The sequence below is a fragment of the Telopea speciosissima genome, chromosome 8 (assembly GCF_018873765.1).
Source record: "Telopea speciosissima isolate NSW1024214 ecotype Mountain lineage chromosome 8, Tspe_v1, whole genome shotgun sequence".
Taxonomy (NCBI): domain Eukaryota; kingdom Viridiplantae; phylum Streptophyta; class Magnoliopsida; order Proteales; family Proteaceae; genus Telopea; species Telopea speciosissima.
Window position 1 is genome coordinate 57904693 of NC_057923.1, and position 27558 is coordinate 57932250.

At 40.1% G+C, this 27558-nt stretch overlaps 1 protein-coding gene across 1 annotated transcript in view; it reads left to right on the forward strand.

Moving 5' to 3' along the window:
* Window positions 1-730: 730 nt before the first annotated feature.
* LOC122671101 (protein FAR1-RELATED SEQUENCE 3-like) overlaps window positions 731-27558 on the forward strand; it is a 32274-nt gene continuing 5446 nt past the window's right edge. The window contains exons 1-5 of the mRNA XM_043868201.1: window positions 731-923; window positions 1520-3886; window positions 4273-4362; window positions 7730-7879; window positions 24274-24390. Of these exons, the coding sequence (XP_043724136.1) occupies window positions 1616-3886; window positions 4273-4362; window positions 7730-7879; window positions 24274-24390 (2628 nt within the window). The 5' untranslated portion in view covers window positions 731-923; window positions 1520-1615. The remainder of the gene's footprint in view (window positions 924-1519; window positions 3887-4272; window positions 4363-7729; window positions 7880-24273; window positions 24391-27558) is intronic.

Below are 27558 nucleotides of genomic sequence, written 5' to 3' on the forward strand. Positions count from 1 at the left end.
GTGCACCATCAAATCGATGTATTGCAGAGGATTTTTATCCTCGATGATATGTGGCATCTCTTCTTGTAGTTGTGCACAAGAGTATAACCTATTAACATAAGTCACATACTTTCAAGTTCCTTCTTTTTTAACCCCATATTGAAATGAGTCCGGATATGCCCCGAATCTTTTTCTCCTTTGGTTCTTGCCCGGCCCAGTTCCCCAGATCCTCTAACATGGGGGTTGGAATGACCACTCTACCCCTGCTAAAAAACTCTACTTGAGTGGGGTCCACCACCCACTATTAGAGGAACAGGGGAACTCGCCTGGCGGGGATCTGGAGGAGATAATTTTCCGATCTGGTCCCATTGAAATCCACCATTTTTACCACTAATTTTGATCACAAGTAACAATCACGGATTCGATAGTCGTGTGTTGCATTATGAAGTTTCGTAGTGGGCCCCATATCCTGACTGACCTTTATAGATATCTCAGAAACTGTAGGGCTAGGATGGGTTCACCTTGTAGCCATGCAACCATGTGATCCTCATCGAACGGTTATGATTTCGCATCAACTTCATGTCATCCAAGTATCGAATGTGTCTGACAACTCGTCTCCTTTCTTCTCTCCCTCCGTCTTCTGCAAGTGCCTGCAAAAGAACCGGAGGAAAAAAAAAAAAAAACAAACCTAGAAACCCTAAGGGCTTCATTCGAAACCAATTTGTTTCTGTATCTTCTCTCTATTTCTGTGAAACTCTCATACTTTCATCTCTTTCGTGTCTTTCTTATCTTTAGAGAAAATATTGAAAAAGGAAACCTTTAGAAAGATTCATTTTTTCCCTCTTTTTGTTCAGAAAATTGAAGTAAAAGAGCCTTAGAAAGAGAATTACAGTTCACTCGCCAGTGAGATTTTGCTTCAGTGTGCATCATCCGGCGAAGATCTGGTAGGGCTCGGTTCTGTTTGCTCAATTGTCAGTCCCCAACCCTCCATAATTCACTATTTGAATGTATTTTCCATAATTTTAACTGGTTTGGGTTGTTGGGTCTTTACGCTTTATTGACCTGTTTAGCTACTTTTTATTCTTAGACTCTTCGTCTTTTGGGGCTTTTCTTGGAACTTTATTTTTTTGAAGAATGTTCTGAGAAATGGGTTTCATGGAGTTTGACTTTATTAGTACTTTGTAGAGAGTATAGACTATAGATAAAGATAGCTTTTTTTTGTGGGTTCTTAGAGTATTTATAGTGACCATTGGTTGCTTGAATTTGGGTATTTACTTGTATATTCGTATTTTTTTTCCGTCTGTCTGTGAGATGGTTCATTTATTTATTTGTTTATTAAACTTTTATTCTTCCCCCATGTTCCTCTATGGGTTTGGGTTATCATGTAGGTGTTATGCATAAGCTGCCTTTTCTTTTTCTGTTCCTGTTTGCTTCTTTGTTTGTGTGGGTATAGTATTGATATGGTTTAATTTGAAGCATTTACTGTTCGTTGTGTTGCTTTAGTGTTTGTTTTGACTTTCATCCGTTCATATTTTATTAGGTAGTGTACACTGTTGCTTTGTTGGGATAAACATGAAGAGGTACTGTTTGTAGCCTGCCAACACATCAGGATACTGGTGTTGGTACGACACAGTTAATGAGCATGGACGTTGAAGTGATAGATGTGGAAGAGGAGAACATGGCTTGCCATGCAGGTGCTGATGAAGGAGATTCTGAACCTAACGAGAGTGGTAGTGAAGCAAGAATGAATGATAATCCTAATGAGAAAGAGGTACATGCTCAAGATGAGGATGGGGCTGGGGAACCATCTGTGGGAATGGAGTTTGATTCTGAGGATGCTGCGAAGACTTTTTATGATGCATATGCAAGGCGTGTGGGTTTTAGCACGCGTGTTAGTCATCTTAACCGTTCCAAGCCTGATGGGGCAGTTACATTTCGAGAATTTGTATGCTCTAGAGAGGGTCCAAAAAGGAAGAATGTTGAGAGTTGCAATGCGATGCTGAAGATAGAAAAGAAGGATTCAGACAAATGGGTTGTGACCAAGTTTGTGAAGGAGCATAACCACTCAATAGTGAGTCCTAGTAAGGTGCATTACCTCCGACCTAGGAGGCATTTTGCTGGTACAGCAAAAAATGATGGTTACCAAGGGGTGCAGGTGCTTCCCAGTGGTATTATGTATGTGCAAATGGATGGAAATCGTGTTTCTGTTGAACCAACTCGCTCAGTTAGGAACAATCCTGTAGAATCTACTCGTCCTTCTAGGAATGTTGGGCCTGCAAATTATACTAGAACTTCTGGCGGAAAGAAAACCCTAGGAAGAGATGCTTCAAATCTCCTGGAATACTTAAAAAGGATGCAGGCTGAGAACCCTGGCTTCTACTATGCAATACAACTAGATGATGATAACCGCATGAGTAATGTTTTTTGGGCAGATGCAAGGTCTAGGACCGCATACAGCCATTTTGGTGATGCAGTCACCTTTGACACAATGTACAGGCCAAACCAATATCGGGTGCCATTTGCTCCATTTACGGGAGTGAATCATCATGGACAGATGGTGTTGTTTGGTTGTGCTCTACTTTTAGATGAGTCCGAATCTTCCTTTGTTTGGTTATTTAAGACATGGCTTGGAGCAATGAATGGTCTCCCTCCTGTCTCTATGATAACTGACCAAGACAGAGCCATACAGACAGCGGTTGCTCAGGTGTTTCCAGGAACCCGCCATCGTATATGCAAGTGGCACATCTTAAGAGAAGGCCAGGAAAGGTTGGCTCATGTATGTCGTGCAAATCCTACATTCCAAGGAGATCTTTATAATTGCATCAACTTAACAGAGACAATTGAGGAATTTGAATCATCTTGGGCCTTCCTCCTGGATAAATATGATCTTGGGGCAAATGATTGGCTTCAAGCACTCTACAATGCTCGTTATCATTGGGTCCCAGTGTACTTTCGAGATACTTTCTTTGCTTCAATTTCTCCAAACCAAGGGTTTGAAACTATCACTTCATTTTTTGATGGGTATGTGAATCAACAGACCACTTTACCACTGTTCTTTAAGCAGTATGAAAGAGCTTTAGAGAATTGGTTTGAAAGGGAGGTAGAAGCAGATTTTGATACAATTTGCACCACACCAGTACTGAAGACACCATCACCTATGGAGAAACAAGCAGCTAACCTTTATACGAAGAAAATATTTACGAAATTTCAAGAGGAACTGGTTGAAACTTTTGTATATACTGCAAATAAAATTGAGGGAGATGGGGCAATCAGCACATACAGGGTTGCAAAGTTTGAAGATGACCACAAAGCATACATCGTCACATTGAATGTTCCTGAGATGAGAGCGAGTTGCAGCTGTCAGATGTTTGAGTTCTCGGGTATTCTCTGTAGACATGTATTAACGGTCTTTACAGTGACAAATGTTCTTACCCTTCCATCTCATTACATCTTGAAAAGGTGGACAAGAAATGCGAAGAGTGGGGTTGGCTCTGATGAACGCAGTGGTGATCTGCAAGGGCAAGAAACCATGACTGCACGATACAACAATCTATGTCGGGAAGCCATAAAATATGCAGAGGAAGGAGCAATTGCTATGGAGACCTATAATGTGGCAATGGGAGCTTTGAGAGAGGGTGGCAAGAAGATTGCTGCTGGGAAGAAAAATGTTGCAAGGGTCACACCTCCTATCTCTCATGTTACTGGAAGTATTCAGGAAGATGGTGCCAAGAAAACACTTGTGCAGGTTTCAGATATGACCCCAACATTATGGCCTCGGCAAGATGAATTGACTCGTCGCTTTAACCTTAATGATGTTGGTCCACCTGCTCAGTCTGTTGCTGATCTGAATCTTCCACGCATGGCTCCTATCTCCCTTCACCGAGATGATGGCCCTCCTGATAACATGGTATGGAGGAGTATATTTGGCGGGTTTCATTTTGCTTAGGTCGTGCGTGATTTAGCTATTGGAAGCAACATTTTGGCTTCAGGAAGCAGTAAGAAAATGATTTTCCCCCTTTTAGAAGCCAAAAAATTGCTTCCTTGTAGATTTAGACATATAGTGTTATATTATTGGCTTCCATAAGCCAAAAAATGTTGTCCTTGGTTTTCTTTTTCCCAGCTCTTTTTGAAGCCAAAAAAGTTACATAAGCTTATAGCAATACTCTGTTACTGTACCATTGATTTGTATTATCAATGTTGCAATCAGATTTACCTCTGATTGAGTAATGATAGAACAATCTTTTATGCAGAAATTTAGATGAGTTGAAGGTTAACTTTCTTTTATTAATGTAGGTTGTCCTTCCCAGTCTGAAGTCAATGACTTGGGTCATGGAGAATAAGAATTTAACACCTGCAAATCGAGTAGCTGTCATCAATCTGAAGGTATGCATGTTTGGACTAAAATATGTTTTCCTGTGGCAGATTGCTGCTGGATTGCTTAATATCCTACTTCCATCAAATTTTAGTTTACTCTTAGTGGGGGAATGGTCCATTTAATATGGTTATACTATGAAAATACTTATATAAATTAAAACATTTAGAGAAATCAATTCTCTAGCAAATAGTCTTGCCAGGAGTGGAGTTTCGGAGTATCCCTCTGTATCAAATTTGCCTTTGTTATGATTTGACTTTGTTGGTCCATCGGCTTGTGAAAGTATTTTCTTTTTTGCTTGCCTGATCCACCTTTTAGAGTTAGCGCTCCTTTATCTTTCTCCTTTTTTTTATCTATGGTTTATCAGATTTCTATACGCATAGACAATCCATGTGTCAAAAACATGTTGACATGGAAATGTGAGGATACATGGTTGTACACATGGTACATAGTTTCGCCTAAATTTCGCAAAACCTAGCAATATATTTCAGTTTCGCAAAGGCTCGAAACGAAACCCAATGCGATACTAAAAAATGTACACATTTCAACCGTAATTTTGAGGTTTTGGTCATATTTCGGCCCAAATTTTGTTTCACCCATATTGTGGCTAATATTAATTTGGCTATACTAGAAATTCATAAATTCGAACGAAATGGGTCGAAATTGCTCATTTCGTCTGGTTTCATTAATGAAGCTTGGGAAACCCATTTTTTGTGCTTTCTTGGTCAATCACTGCTGTACAAGGTTGGAACAAGTACTTGGGCAGTAGAGGAACACAGTGGAAGTGATGATTTGCTGCTGTGGAGGATTTGTTCTTTCGCGGCTCCGCCATACTATGACATCGCCATCTTTTATGATACAGTCGGAAGATAACTTGATTCAGCAGCAACAACAACATTTTAGTGGTTTTGAACCTGCCCAGAATTCGATGTGGTATTAGGAGTCTAGGACTCTAGGATGGGCATAGGGGTGACTTGCTTGTATTGTTAACTCTGATATATTTGACTTTTTGTAATGAATCATGTATGATGTATGATTTATGAAATGGTTTGTGAGTTAATGTCTATTCATTCCTAAATGAATATTTAAGTTGTTTTATTTGAATTACATGTTTCACACCGACGTATTCCCTTAAAGCTTAAAGGAAAATTTTATACAACTGTTGTACGACCGGCTATGATGTATGGGGCGGAATGTTGGGCGGTTAAGAAGTATCTTATTGAGAAGCTTTGTGTAGCAGAAATGAAGATGTTAAGATGGATGTGAGGAAAAACTAGGAAGGATAAGTAAGGAATGATCATATTAGAGCTGACTTGGGAGTTGCCCAAGCTCCGAGAGAGTCGTTTAAGGTGGTATGGTCATGTCCAACGGAGGCCTAGGGATGCCCCAGTAAGGAGGACCGATATGATTCCGATTGAAGGAGCTAAAAGAGTTAGGGGCAGGCCTAAAATGACCATAGGAGAAGTTGTGAGGAAGGACATGCATAGTCTAAGTATTGTCCCAAGTATGACCTTGGATAGAGCCTATTGGCGGGCAAGGATCCATGTAGCAGATCCCATTTAGATGAGATTCTCCCGACTTGCTAGGCTGTGCCTCTTCCTCTTGCTTTCATCTTTATTCTTTTCCTTTATTTCCCTTTTTTCACTTGTCATTTTTCTTCTCTTACCTCTTTCCCCATCTCTTCATTCTTTTTCCTACCTTGTTTTGTTTGGATCCATGTAGCTGACCCCATTAAGTTTGAATAAGGCTGAGTTTGTTGTTTATGTTCTAGTACTTAACATTGTGTGGAATAGGCCATATTAGAGAACATATACAACGTACACTACCAACTTAGGGTATGAAGTCAAACAACCATTTTAGGTGTGATTTTTTTTTTTATAACCTAAGGGTTTCACTATGTTTAGAGGGCCTAAAAGAGGGTTTCCTAGAAGTTTCAGGACCTAACTTGGCCATTTGGCCCTCAAAACCCATCATCGAAATTTTCAGGAAAAAAGTGTACAGATTTTGACCAAAATTTCGGTTTCGAGCCTGGTCGGAACTAGGGTCGAAATTGAAACCTAGAACTTTGGTTGGACATGTGGCTGTGATGTCCAGATGTGGCAGGACGAAGAATGAAAAGAAAGAAGAAAGAAGAAACAAAAGAAGCAGAAAAGTAAAGAAGAGAAGTGGAAAAGAGGGTATGGTTGTCTTACCTGGTTGTTGTTGCAAGTTGACGTTAACTTTGGGAGTTGAGTTTGCAGCTGGAACTCAAAACATCGAACTCCCTCTTGTTGAGATGACAAAAGCCCTAATTTTGGTGCACTTTTTCCATTTTATGTCATATCTTCAGAGCCTTCTGTAATTGTGATTGTGCAACTAGTCTTTATTCTGTTACCCCAATACTGTTATTATTAGAATTCACATTCCCTTAATTTATGTACTAATATTTGCGCCTCTGATGTCATTGAGTTATTTATTTTGTTGAGATTGAGAATGAATACCTTCACAAATATGCATACATACTTACATATGTATGAAGACTATACATTTATTCCTTCAGGTCTAGTAAACTATTTAGTATCCAGTTTTCATATACAGAATTCAGGTAGTTGCCATGCATGACTCTGAGACTGTGACTGTCAATGCACAGCATGTTTTTTTGTTTCAACCAATCATAGGTTTTTGTTAATATAAAATGGTTATCGATGAAAAATGAAAACGTGGAAACTGCTATATTTTCAAACAACTAAATTGGGAAAAAAGATTTGTTTTATTGAAAAACTTGTGTCTTCAAAGAATTTTGAAGGGCATTCTAGTTGTTTTCTTGTGTTGGCTACAAGGTTTAAAATCTTGTTTCGTTTCGGTGTTTCAGTCTGACTGAAATTTCCGAGATACCGAAATTTCGACAAAATTGTCGAAATATGGTATTTTTTCTATGAGTTTTGCTTGCCCATTTGTGGGTGTAAAATGCCAAAATGACCGAGATTTTCGAAATTTCCGAAACAAGATAACCGAAATTACCGAGATTTCCGAAACCAGATGTGACCGAAATTTCCGAAATATTGCATTTTTTCAATTCGATGTTGCATTTTGTTTCGACTCAACCGAAATACTCGAAATATTAGAAATTTCGACCGAAACGAAACGAGTTTTTGAACTATGGTTGACTACGTGAACTGTGATTTAGGTGGGTGAGAGCTTTACAGACATGTCAAACTGATTCTTCTGTTGAGATTCTTTAGCCATTTCCTGCCATCCATTAGTGCAAGTATAGTATTTGATCTTCAATCACTTTCTTTAGATGAACAGATGGTATGCTGAGATTTCTTACTCATTTCCTCACCGTTGTACAAATCTTTGATTCTGTAATCTCTTTGTCATATATAATTCCCATTGCAGTTGCAAGATTATAGCAAAGGTCCTTTGGGAGAATCAGAGGTGAAGTTTCAGCTTTCAAGAATCACACTAGAACCAATGTTAAGATCTATGGCCTACATCAGTGAGCAGCTCTCAACGCCAGCTAATAGGGTAGCTGTTATCAATCTGAAGGTTCGCATGGAGGAACCTATAGTTCTTTATGCTCTGAATTTCTGTTAATTGTTTGGCATTGTCTTCATCAAGTTTTACCACTGAACATGTGTTAGCATGTTTTTTTTTTTACTGTTGCTGCTGTTGTATTTTTCACTGATGAATATGCATTAATTCTGATGTTACCAGGGTACAAATGTATTTCTATGTGCTTTGCTACTTGGACAACTCTTGAAGTGATTGATTTTTCTTTAATTTTTGTGAAACAAAATCAGTATTTTATTCAATCTTTGCAATTTGATTGCATGTGAAGTGTAGCTAGCATGATAGGTAAGACATAGATGTGGACATATCACATAAGTATGCCTCTTGTGTTGTTGACATAAAAAAGTATATGGTGCAGTGTTCATGGTGATATATTAGCACAAGTGCTTGTGTTACAGGTATTTATGCATTCTTGAATAAAGGAATATATCTGGCTGTGGCTCCCCACTTGTAGAAACCGCTTCCTCTAAAAGGCCGACCTTGTAGGAAAGGGAGGAAACAATATGTCTATCATACAGGAGCTTTTAACACGGCGGACTATCCAAAGGGGGACACGGATGGATAAATAATTTTTTAACACCTGCCCGTTCCCAGGGAGACTCGATACCGTGACCCCTGCCAGTTCTGATACCATATAGAAACCGCTTCTTCTAAAAGGCCGACTTTGTAGGAAAGGGAGGAAACAAAATGCATATCATACAGGAGCTTTTAACATGGCGGACTATCCAAAGGAGGACACGGATGGATAAATAATTTTTTAACACCATTGAAGGTGGTGATCCATTTCCAAGTCCCTTCTAATTGATAATGTGTGCTACTTTGCGTTAAGTGCGTGTAAGCTGTGCAATCAAGTTGTGCTGGTGATGCCTAGGAAGTTTGGCCTTTCTTAATCTAGCTCTAGGTTAAGTGATGCTGGTGGTTGGTATAATCACTAATTAGATCTCTATGAGTTGCACGTATTTGGGGAAAATGAAAACGAGGAAATCTTGGCATTTACAGCGCCGTTGAAGATAAAACTGTGACTATTTGAGAGAAAATAATCAAAGAAACCCTTAAATACATACTGATTTGGAGTATTAAATGAATAATGCAGAAACAAATTTATATTCCATTAACAAGAATGTGAAATATCGTTGTGATGTGTAGGATATTTGGCCTTTCTAACCAAGGTCTATATTAAGCGATGCTGGTACCTAGGCAATCAACAATAAATACTATTTATTAAATTAAGGCCAAATGTTCTCTATGCCGGGGGGCGCAGGCTGCGCCCAGACACATGGGGATGGGCGAAATGACCACCCTGCCCATGTGTTTGGGCGCAGGTTGCTCAACGGCACAGAGAACATCAACCCTTAAATTAATTATCTGTAAGTTATACATAGGAGAAAAATAAGAAGCATAGCATTTAAAGAGCTAAATATAATTGTAGCTTAGTTGAGAGAAAAGGAATACAAATCCCTAAAATGCATTCCGATTAGGATTATTAATTGGTTAATTTGGTCTCAGGTTACATTCCATTAACAAGAATGTGCATATGCATGCCCAATTTAAAAAATTAAAGGGAGGCCCAGTCAGATTTGAACAGGAAACACTAGTGCCAGTTAAAAGATGCATGTAATGTAGCATTTTCAAATACCACTACTATAATCCAAAATTTTGTAGTATTTTCGGTAAAAAGCCCTATTTGCTTTCTGCTTGCATAATCATTAGAGTTTCATTACTAAATTTAAAACTTTTTATTCCAAATTTTTTAGTTCATTGTTTTTCCCCTTTATCCACCATGCATCTGGTGTGTGCCTCCTGCCCGCTTTCTTTCTAGACCTTGATGTAAGCACCAAGTTCTTGGCTAGGCGAAAAGGTTGCGTAGGCATTTCTAAGAAGTTGATGCAGGAAGTTTTAGTAAAAATTGTTCCTGTACTTATAGCAAGAGGCTTTGGGCCCAAGACGATATATTCTTCTGGCCTTCCCAAAGATACCTCTCTCCTCCCTCATTTCCCTTGGCTCTTGGACCCCCCACCCCTATTTTAATCCCTCTATTCTCTCCCACATATGGCCGTCCCTCCCCCCCTCATGCGAATAAGGTTCTTTGGCTCCCTTCCCCTAACGGCCTTTTTAGCTCCAACTCTGCTTGGAATTTTGTTCGAGACCCTTGTCCCAAAGTCCCCTGGCACAAATTAATCTAGTTCAAAGGTCATATCCCTCGCCACAGCTTCACAGCCTGGAGAACTCTTAGACTTTGCCTTCTTACCCAAACCTTCCTTCTCCATCGCAATATCCCGGTCTCCCCATCTTGTGCCCTTTGTTGGAATGGCCATGAAGACATACCCCACCTCTTCTTTGCTTGCCCATTTTCCTCCTCCATCTGCAAAAAAGCCCTCTCCACGATCTAGCCCTGTTGTAGGAGACCCCTGGCCTTTGATCGAGAATGGCTCTGGTTGGACATGACTTTTTTGGGGACCTCTATCTGTGACACTATTGGAAAGTTGGTTTTTGGCGTTGCTATTTATCATATTTGGATGGAGCGGAACCTCTGGAGATGGACTTCCAATTCTCGATCTTTTGATCTGATTTGGAAAGCCATCTCCTTTGACGTCTCTTCTAAGCTCAGTCTTACTTGCCATAGTCACCTTTTGGATACCCCAAGGAACATGCATATTGTTGTCTCCTGGGGTCTTGATTTGTCTCTATTATAGTCTACCACCTTTGCGTAGGGGTTGCTTGTTCTTTGTTTCCCCCTTCCTTTTTTTCCACTTTCTCTTGTATATTCCCCCCCTTTTTTCTCCCTGCCCCCTCCTGGGGTTGGTAATATATTTATGCACCAAAAAAAAAGAGAGGCTGTGTGAAGTACAAGAAATATGAAAGAAAATGAAGAATGAACCATGGGATGTAGTACTGTGTGGTGGATAAAAAATTTCAAGAAATTTACCTTGGAGACTAGTGAAATTTGAATCCAATTGATAATGGAAGGAAAAAGGGGGCAAGTTAGAGAATCATTCTCTCAAAGGAATGGGGGATCGATTGATAATGCCTTAAAGGTGGTATTCAAAGATATATCAATTTCTTAGTGTTGGATTCCGTGAATACTGGCTTGAGTCAGAGTGACTACAACCATCTTTCTTTATAATGTAAAGAACATTCTGGAATTGTTACAAGGACAAAATTACCCCTAGGACAATTCTACCCTTGAACCCATATTACAACACTTCCCCCCAAGTTGGAGCATACATGTCGAATATGCCCAGCTTGCTAATTATTGGGCAAAATAGCTTACTACTAATTCCTTTGGTAAGGATATCAGCCAGCTGCTCACTAGACTGGATAAATGGAATACAAATAATTCCCTGTTCCAATTTCTCTTTGATAAAGTGCCGGTCATTCTCAACATGTTTGGTACGATCATGTTGGACCGGGTTGTGAGCAATGCTGATTGCAGACTTGCTGTCACAGTGGAGTCGCATTGGAAGATCAACATTCATACCCAAATCTTGAAGAAGTCCCTTGAGCCATAGAAGTTCACAAATATCTTGTGCCATGGCTCTAAATTCAACTTCGGCACTCGATCGAGCTACAACTGCTTGTTTCTTGCTTCTCCAAGTAGTTAGGTTTCCTCCAACAAATGTGCAATACCTGGATGTTGACTTCCTATCATCAGGACTTCCAGCCCAATCTGCATTAGTGTATGCTTCTATCTGGAGATGGCTATGAGGAGAATATAAGACTCCTTTTCCAGGAGATGACTTGAGGTAGCGAAGTATTTTGTATGCTGCCTCCAAGTGAGAGGAGTGAGGATCATGCATGTATTGACGTACGACACTCACAACAAATGTAATATCTGGTCGGGTATGTGAGAGGTATATCAACCGGCCAACTAACCTCTGATAGCTACCCTTATCCATTGGGTCACCTTCCTTACTCTTCAAGTGTGTTTTGGGCTTAAGAGGGGTATCTGCTGGTTTACACCCAAGCATCCTTGTTTTACTCAATAAATCCAGGGTATATTTTCTTTGGGAGAGAGATATGCCCTTGGTTGAATAGGCAACCTCAATCCCCAAGAAATACTTTAATTTGCCCAAATCTTTGACTTTAAATTCGGTGCCGAAATAAGTCTTTAACTTCTGAATTTCTTGTGCATCACTGCCTGTGATTACTATGTCATCAACATAGACAATCAAATTGTCACTTGCTGTCCCACCCTTTTAACAAACAAGGTATGATCAGCATTGCTTTGCTTATACCCATAAGCAATCATGGCCTTGTGAAATCGACTAAACCAAGCCCTTGGTGACTGCTTCAGACCATACAGGGCCTTCTTCAACTTACGTACCTTTTTTTGAGTTTCTGAAGAAGTAAAACCGGGAGGTATCTCCATGTAAACATCTTCTTCCAAGTCTCCATGTAGGAAGGCATTCTTCACATCAAGTTGTTGGAGATCCTAACCTTGATTCACAGCCCAAGAAATGATAACTCACACAGTATTCATCTTTGCTACAGGGGCAAAGGTCTCTTTATAGTCAATTCCTTGGGTTTGAGTGAACCCTTTGGCAACTAGCCTTGCTTTATATTTTTCCACTGAGCCATCAGCCTTGTGCTTCACAATAAAGACCCATTCGCAACCAACGGGTTTCTTTCCTAGTGGAGGATTCACCAAATCCCAGGTCTGATTCTTCTCAAGGGCAAGCATTCCTTCGTTCATCGCATTTTTCCATTTCTGTTCGGCTATTGCTTCCTGCCAATTGTTAGGGATGGTAATAGAGGATAAAGAAGATACGAAGGCATGGAATGAAGGAGTTAGAGAGTTGTATGACACAAAGTTGGAAATAGGATGTTGTGTACAACTCCGCTTTGGTTTCCAAATAGCAATGGGTAAATCAAGACTGGGATCAGAAGGAAGCTTACCAGGAATATGAGTATATGACTAGGAATAGGACTTGGAGCAGGTGTTGATTGTGTAGGATCAGTGGTGGCCGTCTCTTTGTACCGAGGGCCATGAAAAGGAAAATCAGTTCCACGAGAGTAAGTCTTCACATTATTCTCCCCTGGACCGTTTGCTGCTGTTCAGTCTGTCCCACTTCTTGTTCCTGACTTGTAATCCCATCTTCTAGGTCAAATAGAGACATCCTCTATAGTAGGTATATCAATGTCCAGAGGAGCAATCAGTGGGACCTCTTCACCACTTAGAAGCTTCCCCTGCAGAGGTACCGGCTGTTTAAAATAAGCCTCGGATTCCCAGAACACTACATCCATGGTGATAAACAACTTCCTTGTAGGAGGATGATAGCATTTATACCCCTTTTGGGTAGCTGAGTAGCTGAGATTCTGAGAAAAAGACACCGCAACCCTTTAGGATCAAACTTGCCATGTACATGGTGATTCCGGGCAAACACTACACGGCCAAAAACCTTGGGAGGTACAACAAACATGGATGTCCCCAACAGAATTTCCAAAGGGCAGCGGCCTCCTAAGACCCGTGAGGAAATCTGATTGATGAGGTAAGTAGCTGTAAGGACAGCATCACCCCAGAAACGAGGAGGAACAGCCATAGTAAACATAAGATAACGAGCAACCTCCAATAGATGTCGGTTCTTGCGTTCAGCCACTCCATTTTGAGCAGGAGTGTCGACACAAGAAATCTGATGTATGATTCCATAGTTATCCAAATATGAGCGAAAGGCACCATCTATGTATTCCTTGCCACTGTTTGACCTTAGAATTTTCACCTTGGCATCGAACTGGGTTTGGACCATCTTATGAAAGAGGGTGAAACAGGTGAAAACATCACTCTTACTATGCATCAAGTAGATCCAAGTGGTCCTACTGTAACAATCAATGAAGGTAAAAAACCATTGAAATCCAGAAGAAGAAACACACCGGGCAAGGCCCCACACATCAGAATGTATCAAACTAAATCGACTCATACTTCTATTATTAGAAATATTTTAAACACTTCGAGTTTGCATTACCAAAGTGCAAGCATCACAAGAAAAATTATTCGGATTACAATGTTTTAATAAACTAGGAAATAAAACAGATAAAACACCAAATGATGGGTGGCCCAAACGACGATGCCACTTATTCAAAGCGGATAATGCGGAATCAGAATCAAAAGATGCAGACTGGGATGTCAAGGCTGCCGGAGAAGTCTCAAGCACGTACAGACCACCAACCATTTTACCACATGCAATCGTACTGCCCGTTGCCAAGTCTTGGAACAAACAATGGGTCGGAAAAAAAATTACCTTACAGTTTAAATCCCTAGTCAAGCTACTAATGGAAAGCAAATTAGTAGAAAATTTAGGGACATGCAATACAGAGGAAAGACAAAGAGAGGAAGTGCATTGCACAAATTCCTTTATCGAGATTGGAGAAAGAGACCTATCAGCAACACAGACCTTATTATGACCAGATAAAGGAGAATATTTGAAAAAAAGAGAGGAAGAACCTGTCATATAGTCGGTTGCCCCTGAGTCAATAACCCAAGAATCGGGTATGACTGAGGTGCAGTTCCCACCAAATGAAATAACTGTGGAAGAAGTGGTAGTGGGATTGGAAGGCAGAGAAATAGCCGAAGCAGCCATTGAAGGAGATACAAATGCCGAAGAAGATGTGTCCAAGCGAGTCACCATATCTCGTAGATTTTGCAGTTCAGCCATAACTTGGAAAAGAGATTGGTCAAGCTGTTCTTCAGTAGATGCCTAATGAGAACGGGTGTTACTTGGACGATTTGAACTACCCTTCCTACACCCACGAGTATCAGCAGGGCGACCATGAAGCTTCCAACAACGGTCTTTGGTGTGCCATTCCTTCCCACAATGATCACATTTAATAGGGGGCGATCACTAGATGTCCGATTATTAGTAACAGTACGGGAAGAATTTTCACGGGAAGATTGGGAACCGGACAAAAGGGCCGATCGTTCCTGAGTAACAGGATGAACCATGGTTGTACGCCGACTATCTTCAGCGAAAGAATCGCATAGGCTTGCTCAAGAGTGGGTAGAAGATCCCGATTCAGAATGTTTGCCCGGATCTGATCAAACTCCTTATTGAGGCCAGCCAAGAAGTCAAAAACACGTAAACCATCCTCCCACTTCCGGAAGGCCGTTGCATCAACATCACAGGTTGCATTGAAGGTTCCCAGAAAATCCAACTGCTGCCACATAGTACACATGGTGTTATAATATTGAGAAAGGGACAACTTCAATAGCTTAGTAGAGTGGATCTTGTGACGGTGCTCATAGCATTGGGCGGCATTCCCAACCTGAGAATAAGTATGCTTTGTGGTCTTCCATATCTTGGCTGCCGTATCAAGGAGAAGGTAACGCCCGACAATTTCTTGGTCCATGGAATTAACCAAATAGAACATGACCAAGAAATTAAAATTCATTCATCGATCTAATGTAGAACCAGTCTCGGTAGGCCTGACAGTAGTGCCCGTGATGTAGCTAGAGAGACCACGGAAACCAATGGCGAACAAGCAAGAGCGAGACCATCAGAGATAGTTGCTGCCATTCAACTTAATGGGGTTCACCGGAAACGGAATAAAGTCACATTGCGACGAACCATCAAGGCTAGAGGAAGCACAAGCATGGTGGCTAGTATTTATAAAAGATTTGAAGAACAGAAATAAAACCCCCCAAAAAATCGGATCATAAGGAGGGAAAAAAAGAGCCCTTGGTGGGAGACAACTCACCACCAAGGGAGTAAAGAAGTCTACGGCAAAAGGGAGCCCCCTCGCGAGAAAGAGAGGAGGCGAGAGGCCTTCGGGAAAGGAGAAAGGGGCTGGCGGAGATGGCGGAAGGGTGGAGAAGGGGTGGTGGAGGCGGCGGAAGGTGGTGAAGGGCCTGTCGGTAGTGGTGGAGGGTTGGCGGAAGCTTGGAGGGGGCTTACAGTGGCTGATGGTGAGTGGTGGTGGCTGGCGGTGATGTGCCTAGAGCAGAATCACGAAGAAGAAGAAAAAAAGGAAAAAAAATTTATATCCCATATTCCCAGAATATTTTTGGCTCTGATACCATGTTGAATTCCGTGAATACTGGCTTGATAGACTGACTACAACCATCTTTATTTATAATGTAAAGAAGAACATTCTGGAATTGGTACAAGGACAAAATTACCCCTAGGACAATTCTACCCTTGAACCCATATTACAACACTTAGTTAATTAAGTTAAACAACTAGCATGTAAAAGCAGTGTTATTAAGTGTGCGCATCAGGGAGGACCTTGGCACCTTTTTGTATGTTTCTGCACTTGTGCGCCTATGTGGTTGTGCTTCTTTTTCGAGCAAACAAATCATGAGTTTTGTTTATTTAACTATTGAACCCTAGAGTCTTTTTCAGACTTAGAAAACATAGCCTCCTCCGTAGTTAGCAAATTGATTTTTTATAGAGCTTGAGGTTTATTATCTGGCACATCGACTGTGTTATACAATATAGGTTTTCTACATTGTCTTGCACATTAGTTATTTGTTATACAATACAGGCTTTTAACAACATCAACAACATTTAAGCCTTATCTCATCTTAATGGGGTCGGCTATATGGATCGTATAAGAGACAATAGGTAAATGGAAATAAAAAGGAGGGGGGGCATACAGGTAAAAAAAGGGGGGAGGAACAACATTGACACAATCTCTAGGGCATCGACCCTTCTTAACTACGTACCGCTTCTTAACTACCCAACATTCTGCACTAGGTCTTGTAGAGGGGTGTAATACAAACAACAACATCACAACAACAAAGACCAACTATATGGGGTCGACCTCATGGATCTTTGATGTCCAATCAGCTCTATTTGAGGTCATACTAGGAGCAAGGCCTAAGCTAAGCATGTCTTTCTTCACCATTTCTCCTTAGGTTATCTTAAGCCTGCCCCTAGTTTCTTTGGTTCCCTCAATCAACAACAAGGCAAGCTTTTAAACATTGGCTAACAAGTTGCTTTGAAGTGTAATTTTGTGTTTTTTCATTACAGTTGTCATAGTGTTAGTTGTGATGGTTATTTCACACTATATTTTTGATTTGTGTATTTGTATATTGTTATACATTGTGGGGATGGCTAGGGCGAAGATAGCTAAGATGAGAGAAAGGAAGAGTAGAGATTTCGATCAGGTGAGGTGTATAAATGGTGATGATGGAAGAGTTTTTGGTATGGGAGGTGGACATTGTGAAGAGATGGGATGAGTATATTTGTGACCTACTAAATGGAGATAGGTCGGGTAGAAATGACCCTGACGATTACATTATCCAACAAGACATCGCACGTCATAGATATGTACGAAAGGTTACTATGGCGGAAGTTAATGAAGCCTTAAGAAAGATGAAAGTAGGCAAGATACCAGGCCCAGATGAGATTCCAATTGAAGTTTGGAAAACCTTTGGAGGTTGTGGGGTTTATTGGTTAACCAACTGTTTAACAGGATTATGAACATAAGGTGATGCAGATTCATCACCAAATAGGGCTTGTTTCATTGGGAATAAGTCTAGGGTTGGGTTACATACATGTTGGGCATCCCATGGGTTTCTAATGTAATAGGCCACTTTTATGGGCCTAAAGTATGGGTATATAGGTTGCATACGGGATTAGCCCAATACTTAGTTCATTTTTATGTTTTTCAATTGAACCGGTTCAAATTGGTTGCATCCAATTGGTTCAATTTAAGTGATCATGTGACTTGGTTAAGTGGTCATGTGATGTAAGTTGGGCTGGATTAGGACTCTATAAGTCCAGCCATGTTTTGAGTCTATTTCCTTTAGTATTCTAGTTTCCTAGTCAATTTAAGTTACCTAATAGGTTAGGGATAGGGCTAGGCCATTCCTTTTTAGTGTCTAAGTCTATTTTTGAGTCTTCTATATAAGTTTGTAAGGGAGGCCAGCATTAAATACGAATTTGATTAATAAAAATTACCTTTATGCTTGCTGCCATTGCTGCTGCTCTTTGTGAGTGTATATCCTTGTGGATCTCAAGGTGGATAGGGTGGGTGGACTCCTGCGACTCCTTGCATTATGAAGATCGGGAGGTTTCTTCAAGTTATCAAGCTGTTGCCATTGTTCTCTGCAATCCAGTAAGTTTGAACCTGCTATTTGTTTTTAAACCTTCTTCTACCAGCCTTTATCTTTCCTTAGACCTAATCCACATTCCCCTCCATCCATCAAGCCCTAATCTCCATTAAACCTGCAACTCCTACCTCAACTAGGACTCCCTCATAACTCCAGATTTAGCCATCAATTTCGAACCCTACTTCCAGCCTATATCCCCCACACCTCTCCCTACATTTGACCTTAAACCTAGCCCTTAGTCTCCACTACAACCCCTCCATTCCCCCACTCCATTAAACCTAAAACCTGCAACTCAATTCTGCCCAGGATCGCAGAATTTTAGAACCCATCCAAACCCTAATATTTATATGCCATTAAAGCCTCCTAGACCTGCATATTAAAACCTCATAAACCCCATTACCTTTATTCAACCCTAATCCTAATTTCTGCCCTAATTAGCCTAAGCTGTCCCAATCGGCCAACCTTGTTAGGTGATCCTATTCTCTTGGCTCCTAGTGGGACTTCTCCTACCTAGGACTACATTATAAGGAAGCTACCAAATGAATGGAGGGGAAGCATTGTAGTCCTGATCTACAAAAATAAAGGTGATATCCAAAACTGTAACTATAGAAGCATAAAACTTATGAGTCACACTATGAAATTGTGGGAGATGGTTATTGAAGCCCGTTTGAGAAGAGAGACTCACATCTCGATAAACTAATTTGCTTTATGCTTTGGACAGAAACTATCTACTTATTGAGGAGGCTCATAGAAAGATATAGAGATAGCAAGAAGGATCTCCATATGGTCTTTATCGATTTGGAAAAAGCCTATAACCAAGTCTCTAGAGATCTAATCCATAATGTTTTAGTGAAGAGAAGGGCGTCAAGTAAATATGTGGATGCCATTAAAGATATGTATGAGGGCGTGGTGACTGGTGTGAGATCTATGGGAGGTCAGGGTAAGGAATTCGCAATTATGATTGGTTTACATAAGGGTTCAGCCTTATGTCCTTACCTTTTGCACTTATCATGGACAATATAACCAAGAGCATTCAAGACGAGGTCCCATGGTGTATGCTTTTGGCCAATGATATCGTTTTGGTGGATGAGACAAAAGAAGGGATTTACGTAAGGGTTCAGCCTTATGTCCTTACCTTTTTGCGCTTATCATGGATGATATAACCAAGAACTTTCAAGACAAGGTCCCATGGTGTATGCTCTTCGCCAATGATATCGTTTTGGTGGATGAGACAAAAGAAGGGATTAATTAAGTTAGAGCTTTGGAGGTCAACCTTGGAAACAAGAGGCTTTAAGATTAGTAGAACAAAGACGGAGTCACGGAGTATATGATGTGTAATTTTAGTCACACTATGATGGATACTAAGATGGTGCAAATTGAGGAAAGATAGATACTGCAAAGTGACTATTTTAGATATCTATGGTCAATCATAAATAAAGAAGGTGACATAGAGGATGATGTTTTACAAAGAATTAAATTGGGATGGATGAAGTGGAGAGGCGCGTCCGGAGTGCTGTGTGACCGAAGTATTCCTTTAAAGCTTAAAGGAAAATTCTATAGGACTGTTGTTCGACTGATCATTGATGTTCTTCCATCTCCGACCAAGTCTCCTTGGCCTTGGCATCTTATAAAAGACTTAATTTATATTTCTCATATTTCCCAAGATATCTGTTTTGAACAATAGGGAGATACCTTTTGTATAGCTTTGGCTATTAAACTAGCTAGGCATGCTCAGTCTAAAAACTCTGTAAATTTTTCAGTTCCCTAGTCTAATATATATTTTTGACCATTTAAAAAAAAAAAATACGAGTATGCCATCGTTAAGATGCCGAGTGGCATTTCAGAAATATAAGTTAAAGAAGAAGAGTTTTCATGACAAAAAAAAAAAAAAGAGTTAAAGAAGTAGAGTAATTAGATAAAGGGTGTGTCTCAACTCCCGAAATTCCTTTAACACTCTTTCACATCTCTCTCTCGATTATAGTTCTTATTGAACCTGCAACTATGAGTCTCTTATTACAGCAAATCATGGAGGGCGAAGACGAAGGTCTGGCTATAGAAAGTGATAGAGCAACCAAGAGATGTGTTCCGCTCGCTTCAACGGTGCTTAATCTTTCTCTCTCTCTCTGTCTATATTAAAATTCATGAGTGTTGAGCATAAGTTTGACCTCTCTCAATAAAAATTTATGGGAATTTGGGTCTTTGGCCCGACTTGATAGTTGATAGATGAATGATAAGAGAAACCACCTAGGACTCTCTAAGTCTCTATCCATCATCACAAGTTCATGACCTACAGGTCAAACGCGAGTGGTTTTTCTAGAGATCCAACCAAAGGCATATAAAAAAGTCTTTCCTTTCATGTGCAAATAGTAAAGGACAAAGGGAAACACCGAAAGAGTTTGTAGTACGTACAAACACTCTCCATCAAAAGCATCAAAGAAGAAGATATACATACCTACGCTCTCTTTTTGAAGTTACTACTTCCCATTTGTTTATTTTCAAACAAGGGGGAAGCCACCTTCACTAATTTGCCTCTTCTGAAGGAAACTTAGGTCACTACAGATCTAATCCCTAAATAAGGCTATCAACACATACACCTGTTTCCTTAATAAGGCGGCAAGAAGGGAACTTTCCTTTTGATTGTTTATAAGAAAGAAAAAAAAAACATGATGGCATTGTAGGAATTCCTTTCCACACCCTCTCACATTTTGACTATTATAACAATAAAAAAACTATGATGCCAGTATAGGGATTCCTTTCCATGCCTTCTCACATTTTGACTAGTGGACCTCTCTCTCTCTCTCTCTCTCTCAAATGGGCTACCTGTATACCAAACTATCACCTATTGGTGTGACATCCCACATTGGCATCATGGGATACCTTTGTCCCATAGCATATATACCTTAGTCTAATCCACAATATAAAAAAAAAAGGATTTTCTCATCGGCACCTCGTAAGGTGTCAAATAATTTTCTAGTGTGAGATCTATGGGAGGTCAGGGTAAGGAATTCGCAATTACGATTGGTTTACATAAGGGTTCAGCCTTATGTCCTTTCCTTTTTGCGCTTATCATGGATGACATAACCAAGAGCATTCAAGACGAGGTCCCAAGGTGTATGCTCTTCCCCAATGATATCGTTTTGGTGGATGAGACAAAAGAAGGGATTTACACAAGGGTTCAGCCTTATGTTCTTACCTTTTTGCGCGTATCATGGATGATATAACCAAGCGCATTCAAGACGAGGTCCCATGGTGTATGCTCTTCGCCAATGATATCGTTTTGGTAGATGAGACAAAAGAAGGGATTAATTCTAAGTTAGAGCTTTGGAGGTCAACCTTGGAAAAAAGAGGCTTTAAGATTAGTAGAACGAAGACGGAGTCACGGAGTATATGATGTGTAATTTTAGTCACACTATGATGGATACTAACATGGTGCAAATTGAGGAAAGATAGAGACTGTAAAGTGACTATTTTAGATATGTGGGGTCAATCATAAATAAAGAAGGTGACATAGAGGATGATGTTTCACAGAGAATTAAATTGGGATGGATGAAGTGGAGAGGCGCGTCCGGAGTGCTGTGTGACCGAAGTATTCCTTTAAAGCTTAAAGGAAAGTTCTATAGGACTGTTGTTCGACCGGCCGTGATGTATGGGGCAGGATGTTGGGCAGTTAAGAAGTTTCATATTGATAAGCTTTGTGTAGCGAAGATGAGGATGTTAAGATGGATGTGTGAAAAAACAAGGAAGGATAAAGAACGGAATAAACATATAAGATCGGACTTGGGAGTTGCCCCGATCAATGACAAACTCCGAGAGAGTTGTTTAAGGTGGTATGGTTATATTCAACGGAGACCTAGGGACGCCTCAGTAAGGAGGAGTGATATGATTCTGATTGAAGGAGCAAAAAGAGCTAGGGGCAGGCCTAAAATGACCATAGGAGAAGTGGTGAGGAAGGACATGCATAGTCTAGGTCTTGTACCAAGTATGACCTCGGACAGAGCCTATTGGAGGGCAAGGATCCATATCACAGACTCTATTTAGCTGAGAATCTCCTGACGTGCTGGGCTGTGCCGCCTCTTTTCTATTAATATCTTTCATCGTTCATTTTTCTTTTTCTATTTATTTAACATCTTTCATTTCCCACCTTTTTCCCCATCTTTTTGGTTAGAACTCTGTTTTGTTTGGATCCATGTAGCCGACCCTATTAAGTTGGGATAAGGCTGAGTTTGTTGTTGTTTTTGTATAGTTTTTTGAAAATTGCCTCTCACTTCTGTCAGAAGGCATTCCCTTGTGCTTTAGGCATTAATATGCCTTGGCAGTTGGTACCATTGTTAACCTTTTATGTGGGGACTCTAATAAACCCTAATCCCACAAAGTGATTGACCCAGAAATATTTGCTAGCAGACACAAATTATACTGACATGATTCGTTAAGAAATCAAGCCCTTTTTCATAAATTAGTTGTTCTAGCCAGTCAGGTCACACCCTAACAAAATTCCGCCGATTTTTATGCGCCAATCGAAAGGTGTTAGTTTGACAAGGATGAAAGCTGTCTAACTTTATCAAATTTATCAGTTGATGGGTTGGATACTCTGGTTCTAGTTGCTGAATACCTGTGTTGGTAATAATTCTATCGAGTCATTGGATGCTCCAACATTTGTGAAATTTTGGCTTCATGTGGTAGACAATATGGCTTTTAACCCACGTAATTATAGTTCATCAACTATTCTTAATAGGGTTTCTGCTCAACATGACCGGACTAAAAATCTGGTTTATTTAGTTTTTCCATGTTGACTCCAGTATAAATCAAAATTTCAACCAAACTTCACCTATTTTTGGTCTCCCAGACTTATACAGCCTCTTCAGTTGATTTCGGCTCAAAACAAGATGTTTTGAACCTAGGAGGTTTAAACTCGTATCATACTATACCTAATAATGACATGCCAAGAAAATATGGTACCAACAGCTATGCTTGATGAGCAGCAAAGCAAGAGCCTTATGATTAAACAGCAGAGAAAACTCAACTTTATGTAACTTGGACTTCCTAATAGGCAACCAAAACCCAAAAAGCTATTATACAAGGCCATGGTTTCGGGCGATTCTTTGGAGTGAGTCTCAGTGAAGTTCAATTCTTTGGTGTGAATGAGTGATCCTCGCCCAAAAATGCGTTTGGGAGGTTGGTTTAGAGAGAATCACTTCATCATTTTCAGGAATGGTAATCTAGAGCTTCTCGATTTTTAGAATTTCTTTTGCATGCACTGAAGCAATGAAGAATATTTCTTTCTCTAGGACACCTGTACCTACAAGCAGGCTTCTTTGTATGTGTCCTAAAAGGTTACAGCTAAGCCTTACATGGAGTTTACAATTGACCCCTGTTACCAAGACTCCTCTTTTGTATGATGATCTTCACAATAGATCCTTACACTGAATTGAATACCATGGACTTGTTGATCTGTTGGCTGATAAGGAGTTCTATATCCATCTCACTTTGCTCATCCAAAGTGAAATACGGCTCCATCGTTGATAATCATCTACAAAGCACTTGTCCAAAGCTGAAACTCGAAGGATAAGCTGTATCAAACACACACTTAGCATCTTGAATGCATCATGAAGTTGATATTTTTTTCTCGTGAACAATGTGCATGTAGCAAATATCATAGTATTATTTATCCAATATGGAGCCTATTATTGTGTTAGAAGTAATCGAATAAGGGGGAGGGAAATTGTGGCTAGCGCTAGGCACAAGTCCCAATTTCCCCCAGCGGCTGTTTTGTCCTTTTCGTGGCTAGTGCTAGGCGCAAGTCATGATTTCCCCCAAGGGCTGTTTTGTCCATTTTATTTATTTTGTGGGTTAATTCCTACTTAGTCATTGTATTGGTTAGTTCTATATATATTGAATGAAGTGGGCAGTCTCAACTCTCAACATAAGGTTGTGACTCCCAAGGTTACAGCCACCTCTCTTCTCTTGTCTTCTCTTTCTTCTTTTCTCTTTTTTATTCTTTAGATATTGCATGGAACAGAAGTTATCATTTTCTTCACATTATTTAGATATCATCAAATCCACAATCGTCTGCAGGTTTGCTATGTTAGATTCTGCACTGTCACACCCATATATCCACCATTGTTCTAGTCTTTAATCTAATCTTTTATTATTGTATTGTTTTTTCTCTTTCTTTTTGCATTTTAGTTCATAAAATTTTCCCCAATTGACTGAGAAAAGGTAGGGTCTTCTATTTTTACTATCGATTATTAGAAAATGTATCTGCATAATCTCATGAACATTTTAGCCATTGATTTCTTGAAATTTTATTTTCCTTCTCTTTCAGCTCCAAGATACTGAGACAACTTCCGGAGAAACAGAGGTGAAATTTCAAGTGTCTAGAGATACGCTTGGTGCCATGTTGAGATCAATGGCCTATATCCGTGAGCAGCTATCAAATGTTGTAAGCACTCTATCCTGACATCTTTTTGTGATTTTAAACTGCGCTCTTTGATATTTGAGGTTGGCTTCTCTCTATTCTCCCTCCAACAATGGTGTCAATCCTTGATGTGATACGACTGATATGGTTCGATACCTATTGAGATTGACCATGTCGATATGATACAGAACCGATGCACAAAAATGTTTATGTATAGAAATGTATTGAACTGATATGATACCTATACGGACCGATACACTCGATACACAGGCTGTCAAAACCCAAAAATCCCAGCTTTTGAAAGAAAAGTTCTTCCTACTCTGATTTTTTGGCCAAAACCTATGTGGATCCCCGTCTACACTCAAAACAATGTAGGAGTGATTAAACAAGTGAAAATGTGCACTTGTCAATGATGATTTGAATCACAGATTTTTCTTCGTATCTTCTTGCTTTATTGCTTCTTATTACTTATTAATAGGTTTGATATTGCACTTGCCAACGAAGATTTGAATCATATAGATGCCGTGAAGACAGAGATAACCTGAAATTGATTGCGTATCATTATTTATTGCTTATTTATGTTGTATAATGCTTAAAAACTCTAGTTTTGCATGAAGCATAAGCATATCCTTGCGTATCAAAGTGTATGTAGTGTCTTGTAGCATCTCTCTGATATGTTTCCAAGACATCTCTTAAAACCAGATTTCCGATACACTGCCTGATACTGATACTTGACATCTGGCCTCCAACACCCCCTGCACAGGCGAAAAGAAACAATTTTGCAAGTGTTTGAGTAATGTAGAAGGGGTTCAATTAAGAACCACTCTACAGTTAGATCGATACTAGTTGTAGCAGATCATCAATAAGGGAAGCAAATCAGAATTAGAAGGTAAACACTAAAATAGAGGGTAACAAATACTAGGCAAACCAGCAGTGGGAATGGGCTACAAAGCTGATCGAATGGAGTAGGCAGTGAGGAGAATTTTTACTGAAAATTTCAGCCTATTCCAATGGCTAACTTATGATATGAAGAAGATCTCAAAATAGAAGGTTAGGAGAGAACTTGCAAACTAGAGAGAATCTGGGATTCAAATCAGGGATCGAATGTAGCCTTTGTTGGTGTGATTCAGCCTCCAAATCTCAATTGATTTCAGTGGCTGTTGGGGAGATTTCCTAGCCTGAAATCTGCAGCAAAGCTGATGCAGAGCTGAAGCACTCATCCGCAAGAAGAAGAAGACCAAGAAGCTGCTGTCCAAGTAGTTAGAGTAGTAGGGATACCTGTGTAGTAGACTCCCATACTTAGTTTCTTTTCCATGGTTTTTATTTTATGTTTTAAATTAAGCCGGTTGAACCACCACTGGTCCAATTTAAGTGATTTTGGAATATTCTTTTAGACTAAATTTTTTTTTTGTTTAAGTTGTCATGTGATTATTTAATGAGTCACATGACTTATTATTACTTGTAATAGAGCTCGGCTAGGGGGAGGGGAGTCATTGCTTTTCCTAGGCTTTCTAGGTGTAAGGCCTTTAGGCCATTATTTAAACAATGAAAATTCATGGAGAGGGACTTACCTCCAATAAAATTCTGTTTTCTCTTGGCAAGCTGCTGCTGCTGCTTCTCTTCTTCCACTGTGAAGGTTTGCTTTGTGTGTGTTCAAAGCTGGTGGGATTGGTTTCTGATCCAATTGACACTTTGCGGTGTGAAGTCTGGGTGGTTCTTCTACAAGTTTTCTTTCAAGTTTGAGTCCAAGATCTAATTTTTATTCAAGCTACTGCAACTACAAGCTGCTGCCATTAACTTTCTGCCATTACAAGTAAGTCAGACATTCCCCATGCCCCAATTCTACTTTTAATCCTCTACAGCCCCTAACCCTAGCTTTCCCCCATTTTTATTTTCAATTTCCCAGCAACCATATTCTTGTCCAGATCTAACCCACCATCAGAACTTCACCAAGCAGCCATAACACCCCCTGCCCATAACACCCACTCGATCCACACTGCTGCCCATTCCCACCATTAAAACCCTAACTCCCTCCATCTCAAATTAGACCCCAGAAACCCTAAAACCTACACAGCTCAATTCCACCATCAGAAGCTGTACATATTCGGACCGAATGTCACCCATACACCCTATAGCACTCTATCCAAACTCTAGACCCATCCCCTCATCCTAAACCCTAGATTCCCCTATTTTACACTTTTCAAAAACCCGAAACCCTAACCCTAAATTGCTGTTAATTCAAATCAGCATACTTCCCTCCATCAAAACATCTTAGGACCTTCACTGATAGGCTCTACCTCAACTTGACATAATCCATACATCCTAATCAAACCCTAGCCCTAATTTCACTAAAAACCCTATTTTGACCTAGCCGATTCACCTGTTCATAACAGATCCTGGTTGTCTAGCTCTTAGTTGGTCTCCTACCAATCTAGGACTACATTAAAAACCATAGAACAGCAGAGCCGCAGGGCATTCAAAGTCTCCCTTCGAATTGATGCAGCAACAACAGATCTGATCTTGATTGGGACTTGATTCTGATCTTCCAGAGGTCTTCACAGCACATTCAGCAATCTCAGGGAAGCAGCAGGTTAAGGGAATCTAGTGGGGTTAAGAAGAGAAGATAGGAGAAGAAGGGGAAAGGGATAAGGAGATTCGGCTCGCACCAGCCAGGCTCTCAACAGCCCTTCATGTCACACACTTGGACAGGAAAGTTGCTCAAAGCAATATTCAACTTCATTAAAACTGTGGGTGGGGGCCTCTAAGGGCATTACATATTTGTGGGCAGCTATGCTTGCCTTACAAGTAAGAGAAAATTAGAAACTTGCAAGAAAAAGGAAACAAACTGAAAATAGAAACTTCTACATAAAAGCTAAACCTACTTTCTAAATCTGAAATTGGAAACTAAACTGAGCTAAGGTTGCTTAATAGACAACCACAAAATATCTAAAAGAATAATTCTGAAAATAGAAACTAAACTCCTAAATCCCCACGCAGACAAAATTGACCCTTCTAAAAAAGTCTTCACACGAGCTGGTCTTGGGCCCCACATGATCTTCTAGCATTCACACTAGGGCAATATAGGGGCTGTGACACTGTTCACGTGAACAGTGTTTTGGCCTCTTTTTCTTCATGCTTTGTCCTACATCATTAAGGTTTGGATTTGGGGACTGGATCAGCCATTGCAATCCT